This window comes from Stigmatopora nigra, chromosome 8 (genome assembly GCF_051989575.1).
Source record: "Stigmatopora nigra isolate UIUO_SnigA chromosome 8, RoL_Snig_1.1, whole genome shotgun sequence".
Classification (NCBI taxonomy): domain Eukaryota; kingdom Metazoa; phylum Chordata; class Actinopteri; order Syngnathiformes; family Syngnathidae; genus Stigmatopora; species Stigmatopora nigra.
This window is the reverse complement of record NC_135515.1, coordinates 7598983-7616729: the sequence shown is the minus strand read 5'-3', so window position 1 is coordinate 7616729 and position 17747 is coordinate 7598983. Positions and strand designations below refer to the sequence as shown.

At 39.4% G+C, this 17747-nt stretch overlaps 1 protein-coding gene across 3 annotated transcripts in view; it reads left to right on the top strand.

The window, feature by feature from the left end:
• Nucleotides 1-1216: 1216 nt before the first annotated feature.
• Nucleotides 1217-17747, top strand: part of pitpnm3 (PITPNM family member 3) — a 40220-nt gene continuing 23689 nt past the window's right edge. The window contains exons 1-4 of one of the 3 annotated variants that reach the window (XM_077722880.1): nt 1217-1576; nt 1675-1756; nt 8182-8277; nt 15243-15350. In XM_077722880.1, the coding sequence (XP_077579006.1) occupies nt 1708-1756; nt 8182-8277; nt 15243-15350 (253 nt within the window). In that variant the 5' untranslated portion in view covers nt 1217-1576; nt 1675-1707. Of the gene's footprint in view, nt 1757-8181; nt 8278-15242; nt 15351-17747 lie in introns of all 3 variants that reach the window. The other 2 variants (XM_077722881.1, XM_077722882.1) reach the window with 2 other exon arrangements.

Below are 17747 nucleotides of genomic sequence, written 5' to 3'. Positions count from 1 at the left end.
TTCATGTGTACCCACATGGAAAAAAAGTGGCGGTAGCCCATTGGAACGTGGAATATGTTGAGACAATACCTCTTTGAGAGAGTTAATTGAATTAGCTCTCTTTTGTGCTGAGCTCCATGAACAAGCTTTACGGTTAAATTGGTGTCAACCAAACAAAAACTGAATCTATTGCCAATGGAGCATTGTCTGTCGACAATATTGTATTACATGGGTTCCATTTGGTAACAATTGGAATCATTTCCGGCATTCCTTAAAGAGAGCACTGAAAATGTGTTTTGTCTTTTTTTCCCATGCTGTAAATACTATTGTTTTTATTATAGTTTTTTTTAAATAGACATTTTTCTCCATTCTGGTGTTGAAGTAAGGAAGGGCATCAGGAGACATTAGTTGATGGTAGATAGTGTTTAACAGTTGACTGTGATGTGTGTGTGGGTTGATATCTTTTATTTTATAGCCCATGAGGGTCAGAAATAGGGCTGTGGATACAAAAGTGTCTTGTCAAATTTGAGCAGATAATGGCTAGATTTCAGGCCTGTAATCTGCTCCATTACCATTTCATGCATAGATTGTATAAAATGTCATGCTTGTGTTGTTTTGAAACCTTGTATATAGTTACTACAACAGTGTATTTATTGCTAGTCAAAGGCTGTTTTAATTTTTTTATTCATTTTCTGAACCACTTTATCCTCACAATGGTCACCGGGGGTGCTGGGGCCTATTCCAGCTGACTTCAGGCCAGAGGCAGGTGACACCCTGAATTAGCGGCCAGCCAATTGCAAGGCAAGAGCAGGCAAACAACCATCAGCCAACCATGCATGTATTTGGAATGTGGGAGGAAACCAGAATACCTGGAGAAAACCCACACAGGCCCAGGGAGAACTCGCAAACTCCATACTGTTAGACCGACCTGGATTTGAACCCAGAACTCCCACTCTCAGGCCAACGTGTTAACCACGCAACCGCCGAGCAGCCCTAAGGCTGTTTTCTTGTATATAAATGTCTCATTGAACTCGTATATACATTTCTCATTTGAGTTGACAGCAGTAAAGTTGCAGATCAGTCACATCAATAGACATGGCAAACCAAAAGCATCTATCCAAAAGTCTAAATCCAAATCAAGCACCTTCACGTGACTGGTTGCATTTGATTGGCGTTAATTGCCAATCATCTTACTGCACTCACGGACTACTCGCGAGAGAAAAAAAAAACCGGAATTGCCGGATTTGTTTGTTTGTGGTGACCGAGGGGACGGACGCCCTTCAAGCCGCTTCGGACGTTCGCACCGCTGGAGACAGTGGCGCTGTAGACCGGCACTCTCTTCATCTCTTCTGGATTTACTAGCGGGGGTGAGAGGGGGAGAGGTGGATGAGGGAGGAAGCTTTGCTGGGTGGCCATGTGAGCCAAGTCTGCACAGAGACAACAAACCCTCCCAAAAGTATGCGCGGCGGCTGCGGTGTTGCTGGTGCGGGAGGGGTCGAGCGGATGGCCGCTTGACACAGGTGGATGCCAGGGTAGGAGCGCGGTACCTCAACGCCGGGAGAGAAGGCGCACCAGGCGGCTACGGTGGCAAGCTCGCGTCGGTGTACTACCGGAGCTTTTTTTTTATTTTTATTTTTTTTTTATTTTTAAACTGCGCAGCCTTAACCTTCATTATTTTGGCGTTAACTGGTCTAGGAAGGAGAAGAGATCTTTTCCAGCGAGGACAGCATGTCCAAGGAAGCGAGAAGAGGAGGAGGTGCAGGAGGAGGAGGAGGAGGTAAGCGAAACATCTGCATGCGTGCCCGCCCTGCGTGTGCTGTTAACAGGTACCTCCGAGTGCCTCGATCTGCTGGAATGTGAACATCTCCCCGTGTCATACTGTTGCGATCTGCTCAAATGTTAAGCTTAAACTAGGAGAGATGCTCAAGACCGGAGAGAATATATCATTTTGTGGAGATCTCCTTGGAGGGTGATGTCTTGATTTACAGTAGAATGAATGCCTTTAAGTAACAGTCATACAAGTGTTCAGCCAGGTGAAGCAAAATGTAAGATTCTTCCCAGAGTTAAGGATTTCAAGTAAACCTTCAAACTAAGGTCGAGGCTCTGATGGGTGGTTTGTAGTAGAGATGTGGTTTAAAATGAGGCTTTTTAGTCCTGATGTTGGGGTATAAAGATAGTATTTTAGGGCGTTACATAAAGCCTGCTTTGGGCAAATTGTGTTTGAAGGTGTGCTGATGTGTGTGTGTGGGTGTGTATAAGAATCAAATTGGAAAAAAGTGTTTTTATAATATCCCCCTTCTTTTTAATGTATTCATCTTTGTTTTACTAGACACTGCAGAATTGTACACAAACAACAGGTTGCTGCTTGAATATTCCAGAACTCAACAAAATGGAACAAATAAATGGCTTATGTTTGTTTTTAAGAAAAGGACATGGCCTACCATACAAACACACAAATATTTCCCAATTATACGCCTTTTAAGAATTTCCGTTGTCTCTGTGATGTCGTGGTAAAAAAACAAAAACAAATGAGGTTCGCTGTTGCTTTCACTTGCCTTCATTTGGAATTTTGCCACTTGAGCTTTGTTTAGAGTGTTCTCGGGGGATCAAAGTGTACATATGCCTGGGATTCAACATGCGGATGATTGTAGGCGAAGGCATCCATATTAACCATCAAGAGAAGCATCATCTCAGTGAAGATCTTTTTGATTATGTTATTTGAAAAAAACAAATGGCTTTCATGGGGATCAGTTTTTTTCCCCTCGGTTTCAGAAAAATACACAAAATCTAAACAATATGTATCCATATACATGTGTGTAAACAAGTGATATCAAGCTATTAGAATTTTTTAATTGCATGCAGTCCATGGTTAACTTGCAATTGGTCACATTTTATTTTTTATAAATAAAAAAAACTAGTTTTGACTATTCCTGTAATGTAGGAGTTGAGGAGTGATTACCTTACATAATTCAAATATCAGCTTCGTAAAAAACAAGTGTTGGTCCATCTAACACTTGCAAAGATGAATTAACGTCAATATTTGACAAATAAGCAAAAGCTGTGGAAAGTGTTTAGCGTGTACGTCTCACTGTTCTGAAATCATTACACACATTTGAGTTGATATAAAAAGTTTCACATCGATTATATATTTGAGCATACACGGTCCTGCTTCACAACAAACTTTATTTCGGAACTATAATGAACACACCGACTAAACAAAATACATTGAGATGAGCTCATTAGTGTCAAAAAACGTACTGTTCAATTTCTGTTATATTTTTTCCTTTGTCTGTGCTTTGGCATGAGCTTTTTTAAAAATAATTTACCTTGTCTGTAAACATTGGTCGCCGGTGTTCTTTTGGTGCACAATATTGTCATTGTATCAAACATATTGTTGTTTGGTTCCTCAATGTCCTGGGGCGATTCAATATCAACTTGGCGTGTTTGACTTGCCTCAACACGGAAGCCCACCCCTACCCCCCTCTGACATTTGCGCTCTCTGACCTTTTCCATGAGGAGAGAGCAAAGGAAGAAATCTGCCGCAGGGGGTCCGTATAATACCTCTACCTTATTACTTGCTGCTGGGACAGACAGACTCACACGCACAGGCACATTTTCAAGGTTTCTTCAATTCGCATTTTCCAACTTTTTTTTATTAGTAAAAGTCTATAAAATGAATATCCTCAAGAAACTCTAACAAAAGAAGAGTCAGGAAAAACTATGACTTATAATATTGATGACATCATTGCAATTTACTTTCAAATTCTTGCCTGGTTTAGTCGAAACAAAATCGGTTTTTCTTATGTTCAACTGGCAACAGGTAGATTAAAACTTTTGATCACACTGGTTTTTCTATGACAAAGAACAATATTTATTTTTCTTGTCATGGGCATACAGGGTTAAGTATGCATTATTTGGAATTGATAGAAAAAGAATCCATAGAAGTAATAACGGGGTTGTGGAATAGATTTTGGTGACTAAATCGTGTCGACAATACACGCAAAAATTCTTTAATGGGGGGTTAATGTTAACATCAGAGAACCTTAATCTGACTTTTGAAATGGTGAAAATCCTTTTGGCTTATTGAAAATTGATATTTTGTGCACTGAAACATGCATAAATGTCAAGAATTCATATCACACACAGGTTGTACTTTTAAACAATTCATGCTTTTATTGGGTACATGCAATTATTTCAAGACAAACCAGACATTTTCCTTCTAAGTGATCGTTCAGCACTTCTCCTTAGGCACATTTCCTTAGTATCACCATAAGGTCTGTGAACAACAGACAATTTTACCTTCTCTTTCCAAATTGCTCACAGTCATGTGTGTTATCTCTGCAGCTCGTCTTTTTTTCTCTCACTTCCACTTAATAGTGTGAGTTAAAGCCCCCCCGAGAATTTTATTTTTCTCCTATTGAATAAAAGGCTGTCAGTCTGGAACTTTTGCTTTTCATTTGCTTTCCAATTGAATAACAGAGCTTGGACTTGTTTTGTTATGCACCGGGCTAAAAATAGCAGCGCCTATAAACCCCCGTCTGTGTTCTGAATGCTAACGTGGAACTTCCGCAACCCACAGCTTATTATTTAGCCGTATAGGTATTGTGTAGCATATTCAGCGTTGTGTAATTTTAAATGGCCACTGCTGTTTTAGGTGATGCCTTTTTGCTTCATGATTGTTGCTGCATTGTGTTTCAACAGATCAAATTACCTTAATTGAAATGTTATGAATGTTGGTCATGGTGAGGCCATGGTGTCTGGAACTTAATGTTTCAGGTCAATGACAAAGCAAGACACTGGCGGCATCGGATTTAACAATGATGGATTGGTCGGATGGACCTGTGAGTTGTGAGCTGACTGCTGAATGCCGGCTTGTTTGGGTTTTGTAATGCATGGGTTTACAAGGTGGATAGTTGGGTCAGGTGATGCTTGGTGGTTAGAGTCTGAAAAGGATGGATGATGTTGAGTATATGGCGATGGATCACCAGGCTAGCTGGTTGGATTGTGGGATGAGTTTTGAGTTGGTCAGCTGATTGCATGTTTGCCTGGAATTAAGCATGAACGGTTCAGGAGATGGACATTGGGAAAAGAAAGACATTTTGCCTCCTTTTCCAGCCGAATGATGTGAACTTTGCGATTGTAAATAAAATGACAAGCTGTGGTGAAATTGTTCCCACTGCATATTCCCCTCAGCAGAGTAGGAACAGAGTGTCAGTTTAATGCATCCTTCATCAGAAATCACATTATTAGGACCGGTGAAGCTGAGGAAGACGAGGACAAAATGAACAAAGATGGCAAAATCTGCAGTTTGTAAAATCATTGAGAAAAGGGAGGACAATTGTAAGCGGCCTGGCGGATGAGTGGTTAGTGCGTTGGCCTCACAGTGGGGGACCTGGGTTCAAATCCAAGTCGGTCCATCTGTGTGGAGCTTGCATGTTCTCCCCGGGCCTGTGTGGGTTTTATCTGGGTACTCCAGTTTCCTCCCACATTCCGTAGAAATGCATGGTAGGCTGATTGGACATTCTAAAATGCCCCTAGTGTGAGCATGGATGGTTGTTTGCCATCGTTGTTTGCTGGGATAGGCTCCAGCACCCCCGTGACCCTAGTGAGGATAGAGCGGTTCAGAAAATGAGATGCGAACAATTGTAGTACTGAAACAGCCACGAGATAAGAAGAAAAAGGAAATGGAAACACATTTGTTGGCTTCTGATGTTGCACACAAAGAGAAGAAAGCGAGCCCCTAAACGAATAAAAATGAGAGCATAGAGCAGTGACAAAAGAACCCTGGAATTGAGTGCAAAAGCAAAAAGCAATCAACAACAATGCTTGAGTATCAAGATTGTAAATATGACAAGAGAAGAAATCACCACCAAATTAACATTGTCTGTATCCAGGTTGGCATCTTTTGATAAACATCACAGAAGACAAAAGCAAAAATGAACTGGTGCAATTTAACAAGACAATCTAGGCTTGATAGAGGAGAAAACATAGAAACAACCATAATTGCTTTTGTGACATAAATGTTAAAATTGGGAAAGATCAAAGAATAAACACAGACCAAAAAAAATAAAAAGTCAACAATTGAATACTGTGAGTTAAATTAGGAGGTAGAAGGGCAAATCAAGAATAAGATCCATGCTAATCTGTTTAGGAACAGGAATAAAAAAAACAAAACATCCCACCCGAGGACAAGGCAGGAGAAACGAAAGCAAAATGGAGCAACAAGTATTGCCATGACTTTGATTTGAGCCTAACGTCTTGACTGCGCATGCCATCGAAAGTGCCAAAGACTCTCCAAGGACACAACGATGCAACAGCCGAACAGGGATTTCGAAACTATTCCACAAAGTGCTGCTCAAAATGGCGCAATCATTGGCAGCCAAGGAACCTTCAAATGGCTGAAAACCAACAAGAAGTCACTTGGAAATCAGCACAAAGCCACCAAATCAAGTGCCAATGACGGCGGTCGACGTTCCACCCATTTTGACAAATGAACAATCATCAAAATGGGATGCTTATCCCCCTAAATGGCAGCCATTATGTTACCTTTTTATGGCCAAAAATAAACTAGACCGGCTCCCGTGAGCTCTAGTTGGCATGAATGTGCTTTTTGACAACCCAGAGTTAAATTCTCTGAGCTATATCATGGGAAAAAAAAATCCTGCATCCACACCAGCCCTTGAGCATGGCTTTTGACATCCCAGCTGTAGAGTGAGGATGTCCATTATTGCAAAGTAAGGACGGACAATGTCCTTTTTTCTTACGTGCAATAGTGTTTGGCAGTCTAATTGTGTGTTGCGCGCCACTCATTTGACATTTTTGGAGGGCAGATTAACGTAGGCGTCTGGCTCGCATCGACTGCGGCTATCGATCGTGCCACATTGAGTTTTGATTGGATTGGAGGGCGAGATATTAATAGCAAGTTCTGGCGGCTTAGGAGTGTGGGTATTATACCATCATCTAGTCAGCTCTGTCCATCCTCTGCACATTTTCAGCAATTATGTCATGGATTTTGCTTTTTTTTTTTAAATGGACAGTTTTAATAGTGTATACTTGCTTTTCAAATAGTTCTTAAGGTGCCTCAATTTTGTTTGTTTACAAAAATGATCAACTTTATCTTGTGCTCAACTTATTCTGAATCACTGTGTTTTGATGATGCAACAAGCTGAGTAAGGAATGCTTTGTCTTTTTCCACATTGAATCAGTTCAAACAGTATCGACATGTTTCCGTGTATCCGTTGTGCACACGCTGCATGCAATCAATAGAAAACAGCCTAGTCTGTCATTTTTGTGCCTTTTGAGGGACGTCACCATAACAAATGATGCCAGGTCTTGTTTGTATCTACCGAGGTTTTCCATCCAAGAGGATGCACACAAGAATAAGAATAATCATAATAATAAAAATAAACCTTCCTGATAGGTAGGGCTAAAAATCAATTTGGTTTCATCCAATTCTATTCCATACTATCTATTGATCACATTTGTAAACCACACTGAATGTTAATCTTCTTCACTGACATCCTATTGGGATGATTTACAATTTTTTTCTACTGTATATTTCATGTTAACTGCAACTCTAATGAGGAAAAACCCATAAAATATGATTTTAATTCCTTCTATGACCAAGCTCATTTTTTTGGGCTCTGATATTCTTTGACATTGACCATTGGAGTGTGTGTGTGTGTGTGTGTGTGTGTGTGTGTGTGTGTGTGTGTGTGTGTGTGTGTGTGTGTGTGTGTGTGTGTGTGTGTGTGTGTGTGTGCGCGCCTTGGCCACCCACTGGGAGGATGTAAAACACAGGCATGCATAATACATGAATAGTTTCATAAGCAAGTGATGTGCCTGTGTGTATTGTTATAACGTCAGCCAGCAATGCTGCTTTTTATATTTTTTGTGTGTTAGCGTAAAGCCTCCAGATTTTAGTTTAGTTTATTTCGTAATATTTACACAATAGTTAACCACCCGTGCAGGACTGGCAACAACCATTTTTGGTTAATTTCACTGCTGATGGGCACAACTTTGAGACCAAATTGTTGTTGTTGAATCTAAAGGAAAAGAATGACACAATGGAGCATGCCTTGGAGAACTTCCAGAAAAAAATTGTAAAATGGGTTGTTGGAATTATAATGCAAATTTTCGTCAAATGTCATTAGTTTTATTCATTTTTTTTAATCTGCTTTTGTTATTCTTGTGACCCTCCAGGTCCGTCACGGAAGCACAGTGCGCCTCATTGGTGTCTGCAGAAGATTGCGCAGGAGTCTGTGGATAGTTCCGATGAAGAGTTTTTCGACGCCCGAGGTTAGTGTTGCTTGTTTTGTGTGAGTGTAGTATGTCTGTGTGTGTTTTTTTCCTTTTTTTCCCATTTCAAGTGTGTGCTCAGATGATTTTTGGGTGGGGAATGTGTCTGGTTTGATTAAAATGACCACTGCATGCTTGGCAGGTGAGTCATGCAATAAACTAGCAGCCATTCAGAGAAGATGGTTAAAGGAAGTAAAGGTATAGAAAATGTATATTGTTATTACTGCCTTTTCTTCAAACAAATACTTTTTATTTTATCAATAATTGCCTACAAAGTAATTCTTGGGGCGGTTAAAAAGTAAATGCAGTGCGTTAAAGGATAAGAAGTGAAGGACAGTTTTTGTTAATGCTATAATTGATGAGTTTTCAAAATGTATATGTTTAATTTTATTAAAAATGTCATTCACTGGAAAAGGGGTAAATTGGTAACATTATCCTTAACCTCTTAACCATTTAATTCATTGCAAGAATAGAAATCATTTATTTTTGTTGTATGCGATTTATTGACAACAAACTGGATCTATTTAAATGAGATCTACAGTCAAGTAATTCCAACTAATGAAGCACAAAGGAAAACAATCCCTGTAGAATTCCTGGAATTTAACTTTGGCGAGCAGCTAATGAAAAAACAACTCCACCGTGAGTGCTTATCGATGGCGATGCCAATAAGCAAAAATAAAGCTTACAACAAAAGAAGCACGGCCAGTAATTATATGTAGTGGGATTTACTCAGCCAATAATAAAGCAGCTGTAAGCAGAGAGATTTCCACAAGGAGATATTTACGCTGGCAACGAGACTTGTGTGCACTAAGTGACTATTTGATGTTGTTAACTGGGAAAAAGCTCGACACTGCAGTACAGGATGTGTTGGGTTTGATATCTAATAATTATATTAATATTTCGATTATGTTCTCGCAAGAAAAGTTGGGCTTTAGAATCTGGAGAGAGGGAAATGGAAGCTGAGAGGAGGAATTCACTTTCTTTTTCTTTACTCTTTACTGCTCCTTTTCGGAGACAAAACTCTAAAAAAATGATTTTTGGGTTTTTTTTTCTAGTAATAGTACTCCTCTAATATTTCATTCTTTCCATTTTTACATTATAGCCCTCAAATTACAATTTTATCATTGTACAATAGTCTTGGAAATCATGTTTTGTGAAATTAAAACCATTCTTTAGTAGAACATTGTGTAGCTCTTAACCAAATGTAGATTTGATTGGGAAAAAAAAGACATTTAAGTGGAACATAGCTTCATTTTGTTGATGTACTCCTAATGAGTTCTGTCATCTATTCCAGTTAACTCAGGATATAAAGGTAGTCAAAGGAAAAAAAATGTGTGTACCTTGAAATACGAAACTATGCTATCAGAGTAAATATGCAGCAAGTCAACAATGAACAGTTTGAGCCTTTCATGTTTCAAGATGCATTAATGCGTTTCGCCCTCGGCAAAAAAAAAAAAAACTGTTCAAAGTTGAGCCTGGCACATCCGGGAACATCTTTCTGCTCTCCACATGACAAATTCACTCTTTCATCGTCGCCTTGAGTAAGGATTGCAGATTGAAATTTAGTATATGAACTCTTAAGATATTTAAGTTCATTTCAATATTCTCTTCGGTCAAATGTGTTTACAGAAAATCTATGTATTTAAGATATGAAAACATAGAAAATACTGTGTGCTGAAATGCAGCATCTCAAGTTGTTATTTATATTCTTTTACTGCCTGTAAGCCTGTCAAGTTGGTGATGTATAAACTATATTTTTTACTGGCGGAAGGCCTGTCAAGTCGCCGCCAGCAAAGAATGGACTAGGACAGAAAAAGATAACTGCCAAGGCAGTGCTACTGGTTGAGCAGGAAATCGTATTAAGGCTAAAAAAACAATGAAATATGCTGATAAAGACACCACCAGTAGTAATCTCAGCCACAGGAATAATGGGAAAAACAAAGTGTATTATAACAACAAACTAAATAGTGTTGCTAGAAAAAAAGGCCAAATAATATTTCCTCATTAACAGAGTGGAACATCTCTCACATGACTTAGTTGAGATTTATTATTGAAGTTTAATAAGGAGTCAACAATCAGCTAAAGGTGAGGAATCCAAATTGGTCTCAATTCGTGTTATCAGCTCTATGTGATTTAAATTCTCCATTATTTCTATTTATGGTTTCCAACTCAATGGTATGGTAAAATGTCACATTCCATGCTTATTTTGATCCAGTGCTTTTAGTTTTAGAACTTGCGTCTTTATTTTTCTTCTGGAAAATGCCCAATTTGTTTAAATCTAAAAAATGCTGCTTTAAAACAAATAGGCGAGTGTTTAGATGCATCGCTCAAAAACAATTTTAAATATATACTCATCACTCTCCAAAAACTCAAATTACTCAGTCAAACTCTGCCCGAAAGATATTTGTAATCATTCTTTTTAAAGGGCATCAGTGTGTTTTCAACACAGCTTGAAATGGAATTTGAATTGTTTAAACAAAAATAAGCGATAAGTTGCTGTCTATTCGGTCATTGTAATTTGCCAATTTCATTAACAAAGCGTCATACATTTACTTGGCATACAAACATCATTTCCGTGCAGTCGATATCCTTTCACGCTCTGCCTGTCATTTTGACTTGTTATGCAAATGGATGCCATCAAATTTGGATTAACAACGCTGCAAATTTGTCCGGCGCTTGTGCTGATAGACAAGGCGCCGATTCAATTGGCAGCCGAGCGAGCCGTGGGGGCCCGGCGGCTGCAGCCTCTCACGGTCAAATATTAGCACGACTCTGCAGAATACATTTGTAGGAACAAATGCGATTGTGACTTGGTCGCAAATGACAAACCACCTAACTGATTCCAGACTGAGCAGAAACAAAAGTGGAAGACATCTCATTGTAAAAATTCACGGGAATGAGCAGGCGCCTCATCGTGTTCAGACAAATATTGGAAATTGTATCGCACTGAGCAGCTGATGAAGATAAGATTCTGCTACGGGCTGCATCAAGCTATGAAAGTTGAATACAATACACAGATAGCAGAGAAATGAATGCTTGAATCAAAATGTAAAATGCTTCGCAGTCATTCTTATTCATTCACTTGCCAAGTCTTGCATGTTTGTTCACTCTGATTTAAAATTTAGTTTGGCAGGGTTATTTTGGCTCAGTATCTTTACCACCACACAGTCCTTTAAACTTATTTTCCTGCCTCTTAACCCACTCTCATTTGTGGTTTCCATCATTTCTCGGATGGCTTCCATCTTGAACAAGTATGGGAAGCTGATGCTGTGACCCAGGAAGGGTTCAATACTTTTGTTTTTTGGAGTGTTTCGCCTTTTCCCTTTTCCACTTTCCATAGCAAAACATGGAGGTGATAGTCCTGCACCTCTTGATCACGTCCTCACACCAGCAGGTGACAAAACACACCCTCCAGCTCTTCTTTGACCTTTACCATTGCACGCTGGAAATACTCGTGTGCTGAGTTGACACTAAAGCGAAGACAGTTACAGTTCAACCGACCAAAGGGTGTTGCAAATGAGGTGTACTTCACCGTTTCATCTGTGTGTGGAATCTGACAGAATCCCATTTTAGCATCTACGTTGATCAACATTTTTTATTCGCCAACATTGGGTAACCCACTACAACCCATGAGATAGGTTGTTTTGAGAGTGATCATGCCTATATAGTGGATAACCCAAGCATAGATATACTCGTGTTTTTTTTAAGCCTATTCGCATGTCTGGTTGGTTCCGTGCTTAAGCTCCAGTCTGTTGAAGACTAGTACCTCCGTTAGAATCCTCCCCGGACCGAACAATGGTTTCTGGAGGCCCGGCTGCTAAGAAACAGGCCATCAAAATTGGCCTATGACATTGGCGTCACATCTGCTCCTACGTCAAGCTTGAATGTAAACATTTTGTTCATCATCTCTACATCAGCAGTCCATGCAGCCTTTTCAGATGACACTGAGCCCAGAAAGAAACAATCTGCTTCTTCAGTGCGACAGACACTTTGATAGTGACCTTTCTTTTCTCTGGATTGTCACTTAGCATTATTAGCAGTCACTTATTTCGTGTGGCTTAGTCATAGGTGGTGCTTTTTGCTGTTTTGGGACCTGCAATTTAGTTTTCTATGCTTGTAGGTTTTGTCTGCAGAACATTCATCCACCTGGCATCGCTCCTCTTTTCAATTTCATCGGATTGTCTCACCCACCATGTTAATGTCTTTTCCAAGATCCAAATCTTTCTCCATCTGCAGGCATTCTTGCGTTATGTCGACCAGCCCCCACTCCGATTTTCTCTTATCAGTTTGTCATGAAGGGCTCCATAATTGCCTATGTTCTGTCAGTGCATGCAAGGCGTTCAAAAAACCCTCTTTATTTGCAAATGAAGGTGGATTTAGGAGAGAAAGAAAGTTGAATGACATGTGTTTCTTGATTTGATTTCATTAAGGGTGTTGAAATATAAACCAGGGCGATGTAGTCCTTATGCACACCAAGTTTGATTGAGAATTGACCTGGAAGTGTGTCACAAACTTTTTTTTCAGCAAGTTTGACCTCTAACAATACTTGGCTGAATACCACCATCAGGGCCAACATGAATTTATTGGCTGACTTTGACGGCGCAAACGATCCAGATAATTTTTGACTGGAAAGCCGGTAGCAATCATCATTCACACTGATGTCACAATCTGGAACTAGTTCAGGAAAATTAATATATTAATAAATGTCAACTTATCTGCCAGTAGTTCATGCCTTACACAGAAATAAAATAACAACAAAGCGCCATATTTTGGTTCGCATTGCATCTTTTTTCCAAACCTTTTTGATCTAAATGAATAATCTGACTCTGTGGACACCTAAAATTGACCATATAAATATATATATTTTAAACATAAATATTTGTAGTCCTGGATCTCTTTTTTTGCGTTTACAACTTCTCATTATTATTTTTACCTACATACTGCATACTGTCACTTGCGGAAATATCACAATAAAACTACGGCAAATACCAATACCTCATAAAAGATCCAACCAGTAACTTGCTGAGGCAAGACCTTTACATTGTAGGACAAGCTAGCTGCTGTTTGTTCGAAAGTCTAATAAAACCCTTGGAATACATTTTTTTATGGTCGCCAAAAGCATTGCAGAGAGACTCAAAGGACCGATTTATCTGTGGCACTGTAATGACCGTTGGACTACATCATGGGTATAACAGTTTCATCAGTGAGAACATTACATCATTTAAATGACCCTTCCCTAGAAATAAGACCACACTGAAGGGATGCTATATGTTTTGGTTAATTATATTGAATTCTAATGCCATTCCTTTTATTTCTTGCTCTCATTATTAATATGAATATGATAGCACCCTTTGTAAATTTGCCATTGTGAGGAGCCGTGTTCAATTTTTGCTTGTCAGTTGTTTTAGAAAGGCCATCCAGCATAATACTTTGTATCTGAAATCTATTGTGCAAATTGACCTTTTCGCCATATTGAACCCTGGCAGATGAATATTTTTAAAATATAATGCAAATACTGAACTATTTTTCTAAGAAATATCGCTCGGCACCATGTATATCCGTATTCTTCAAGCATTAAAACTCTTAGTCTTTCCCAGTATTTGGAATGGATTGAGGCAACGACAGTATTGTGCTGTCTCATTGTCGTTCTTCTGTAACCTTCACGTGTTAGGCAGAAAATCATTCCATCTCATCTGATTGTGCGTCATCAAAACCACGCAAGGCTAAAACAAAAGCTGTTGCATAATTTTCGTGCTAAGCCTGCTGATGAGATCAAGAAATCCAGGAATTTTTACTGGTCATTTAATAATCAGGCAGTAGCTACCATCACGGTCTCTGCTCACTGCAAACTGACGGCTTGAAGGATGCCCCCCCCCCCCCCCCCCCATACCCTGGAGACTAGCAGTCCTTAAGATTCCTCACTCTTACCCTCCACATTCCCCAACTGCCTTTTTTAATTTCAAATCTCCTAAATAACTAAATCAAAAAGTCACAAATGTCAGATTCATCAATCAATAATTAACTGCAATTAATTGGAAAGCTTGAAAAGGTCTCATTCTTGTAAATCAGGGGTATTCCACAAAGGACTGCAGCGGGTTCAAGTTTTTGTTCCAACTGATTGGTTGCGAGCAAAAAAATCCTGCCGTAATCATAATCAAGGGTAATTTTTCTTTTTTGAAAAATATGGGCTCATTTTCCATTGGCCTTCTCTTTCTGCATTTGCATAACAGCCTTCTCTGAAATAACTGCAGGCACTGCCAAGTTGTCCATCTATCAGGGCTCGAGACTACACAAACACATTTGGATTGATTAAAGTCCACACAATGGATGAAAAATCCATCACTTAATCCGTCATGTAGGTCCCAAATTTTCTTGGCAGACTAACGCAGACAGACACCCCCCCCCCCACCCCCACCCAACCTCAGAAGGACTGCATATTGTAGCGTTCACTTCAACTATAATTTTATCAATGGATTGACTGCAGTGCTTTGACTTTGCCTTTTCGCACTGCCCCAAATGACCATTTTGCACGCCAGTGAAAAATGGCGACCATTTACACTTTAGCTGCTTGATCCACTGGGGCAGGACGTCGGCGTATGTGGGAGCAAGGGCGAGAAATGAAAGAATCTGTCATTTTCTGACAACTTTCTCCTCCCCCACGACAATTGCGTGACTCATTGAAAATAAACCAAAACAAACATGTTGACTGCCTCTGCCCATCTTTTTGCCGTAAGCCTTGTTCTAGTCCTGGCTAAGTTTTTATCTTCCTTGCCTAGATCCTCCTCAACTGTCCCATCACCTTTTTTATCATCATAAATCATCAATAGTTGATGTCTCAAAATATTGATACCACAATGAATGTTAAAGCACCATGCTACAAGATTGAGTTATCAGCAAAAAATGTATGTTTGCAGTCTGACATTTAGTTTCATTGATTTTATTCCCGTTTTGTATGTGTGCCCCAGCAGATGTGATGGAGGGAAAAAGTGCCATGCTCCTGGGCATGAGTCAGTGGAACTCCAATGACCTGGTGGAGCAGATTGAAACACTGGGACACATGGACCCATCACATGGTACTTACACATACAGACATGCGCCCACACACAATACACAGCGGGCTGCAACACTTTTTAATTTATTCCTTGCAAGCAAGAAGGAGAAAAAAAATCTCTGTATTCAGTGACTCTTAAAGGAAACAGAGGGTGGCTTCTTGGTTACACAGACTATACAATTGTTAGCATCCACTTATGGCAGACATAAGTGCCACATAAATACACACAAATATCACATTATGCTCAAGACCAGGGGTGTTTTTTTTTTACATCGATCGTTTCCTTCGGTGCTGAATAATGTCTCGTCTGTACTGCGGCATTCTAATGTGCACATTGCAATACTTACATTTTTTTTTAACATGCATTTTTAGATTCATTTAACAATCGTTAAGGTCCCACTAGGATGTAAGTGTGGTACCAAACAGCCTCTGGTAACATAAACAACATGTCACAGCTGCTTGTTAAGTCTTTGGACGTTGAATAGCTTCACTTCGGCACCCTTTGAGATGCATCTCAGGTGCCCTCAGTCCAAACTCAATGCTTCCCATGGCTCCTTGAATTAGGTAGATTCTTGAAATCTAGATCTTGGTGCAAAAAAGTGTAAGCACCCCTGCTCAAGACCAATGAATGGCCGAATAAATGTTACAATCTCAATTTTACATTTCTAATGGTAAACAAATTGATACTTTCTCTCGTGTTGGCCAGAAAACCTTGTAATATTGCATTCCCTGCATCTGTAATTTAGATACTTCGTTCAAAACGAGAACCAAAATGACAACATCTTGGTTTTAGCCAGTTTTTATTACAGTCAAAAAGAAAATATTACTACGACACGACACTGCAGATTTTCAAATAGTATTTTCCACCCTTAATGGCCTTGAATTGATTTTTTTCCCTTCCCTCGAGTTTTTTCCTTTTTTTAGGTTCGCTGTTGAAAATGCCAAAATGGCGCAACCCCTCCGCTTCATTTCAATACCACAAGCAATATTCCAAATGTCATTGGCCTCATATCAACAAGCTGCCCAGTGATGGAGAAACAAACAACAAGAATAAATTGATGACGGCGTGCTGTAAAATGAAGGCTTTGGTGCTCTGGAATAAAAGTAGCATAGTGAGCCCACGATGAACACGAGGGGGTGGCGACGGTGGGTGGAGGGGGGTGGGAGGGGGGGTTGACATGCAAAATAAGCAATCTGTTTGAATCTTACAGCGCTCCCACTCTGGCCCTTGCCGTCTGTGGGCTTCAATTGCTCCCGCTGATGAAATGGCGTTCAAAGCAAGACGCATAAATGGGGAAAAAAACTAGAGCTCTAGAGCCACACAAGGGGGTTTATCACCAAACCTACACAGGGAGTGCTTGAATTATGACTCCCATCAGGAATGGTCATGTTTTTCGGCTTGGATTAATTTATTCATCCATTTTTCATACCGCTTACCCTCACGGGGGATGCGGGGGGTAATGAAGCCTGTCCCAGTCAGCTATGAAATTGTATTCATTTGTTTTCAATAGTCGTCATGTAACCTTGCATGCATGATTCCATTCATATTCTTTGTGCAGTTTCTCCTTTATTTTTTTAGAGTGTGATTTAGAAAAACAACTAATGCTGTAAAATTGAAGGTTATTAATTGCCACACATAGTGTTTTTAATGAAGGATTCTTTGTCGAGATGAGCCATTTTGGATTGGCACATATTTAGTGCCACTGACAAAAAAGGGAAACTTTAATTTGTACTCTCAGTGCTCATAAATAAGTTCAGGGTTTTTTGTGTAGATTCATGCAGAGCATGTTGGATTTTTAATAGAATACTTGAACCCGTTCTCTGCAAGCGCGTTGGGGGGAATTGATTCATTTGTGCAAAAGATGGACTGCTATTAATAATAGAAATAATCATTTTCATATATATGCCTTTTATCTCTTCATTATCACTTGCAATAACTTAACATTTTAATGTCACTAAACTGTGCAGTTCAAATGTATATCAATGCAAATGATCATCTTCAGTTTATAGTCAGAAATCTATTCATAACTGGAATATTGGCATTAATCAAAATGAACACACTCATGTAAGCATTGGTAAAGTATATTGTTTCCTGTGCTTTTAAAAAAAATGTTTTTATTGCGATTCTGTTAAATGAGGCGGATGAGATGGTTAATGTGTTGGCCTTACAGTTCTGGGGTCCTGAGTTTGAATCCCGGTCATTCCATCTGTGTGGAGTTTGCATTTTCTCCCCAAAACATGAAGAGGGAAGTAAAACTGAGGTATTTTTTGCGACTATCATCTTATTGTGAAAAACTCTTAAGGTGAGGTGTTCATCTCACTGAATTTAAACTCTCACAAAATGTGCGTGTAGTTGATACGAAAGGTTTATTATATCATATTTATTTTTATGACAGCACTTTAAATCCTTTCCATTAGT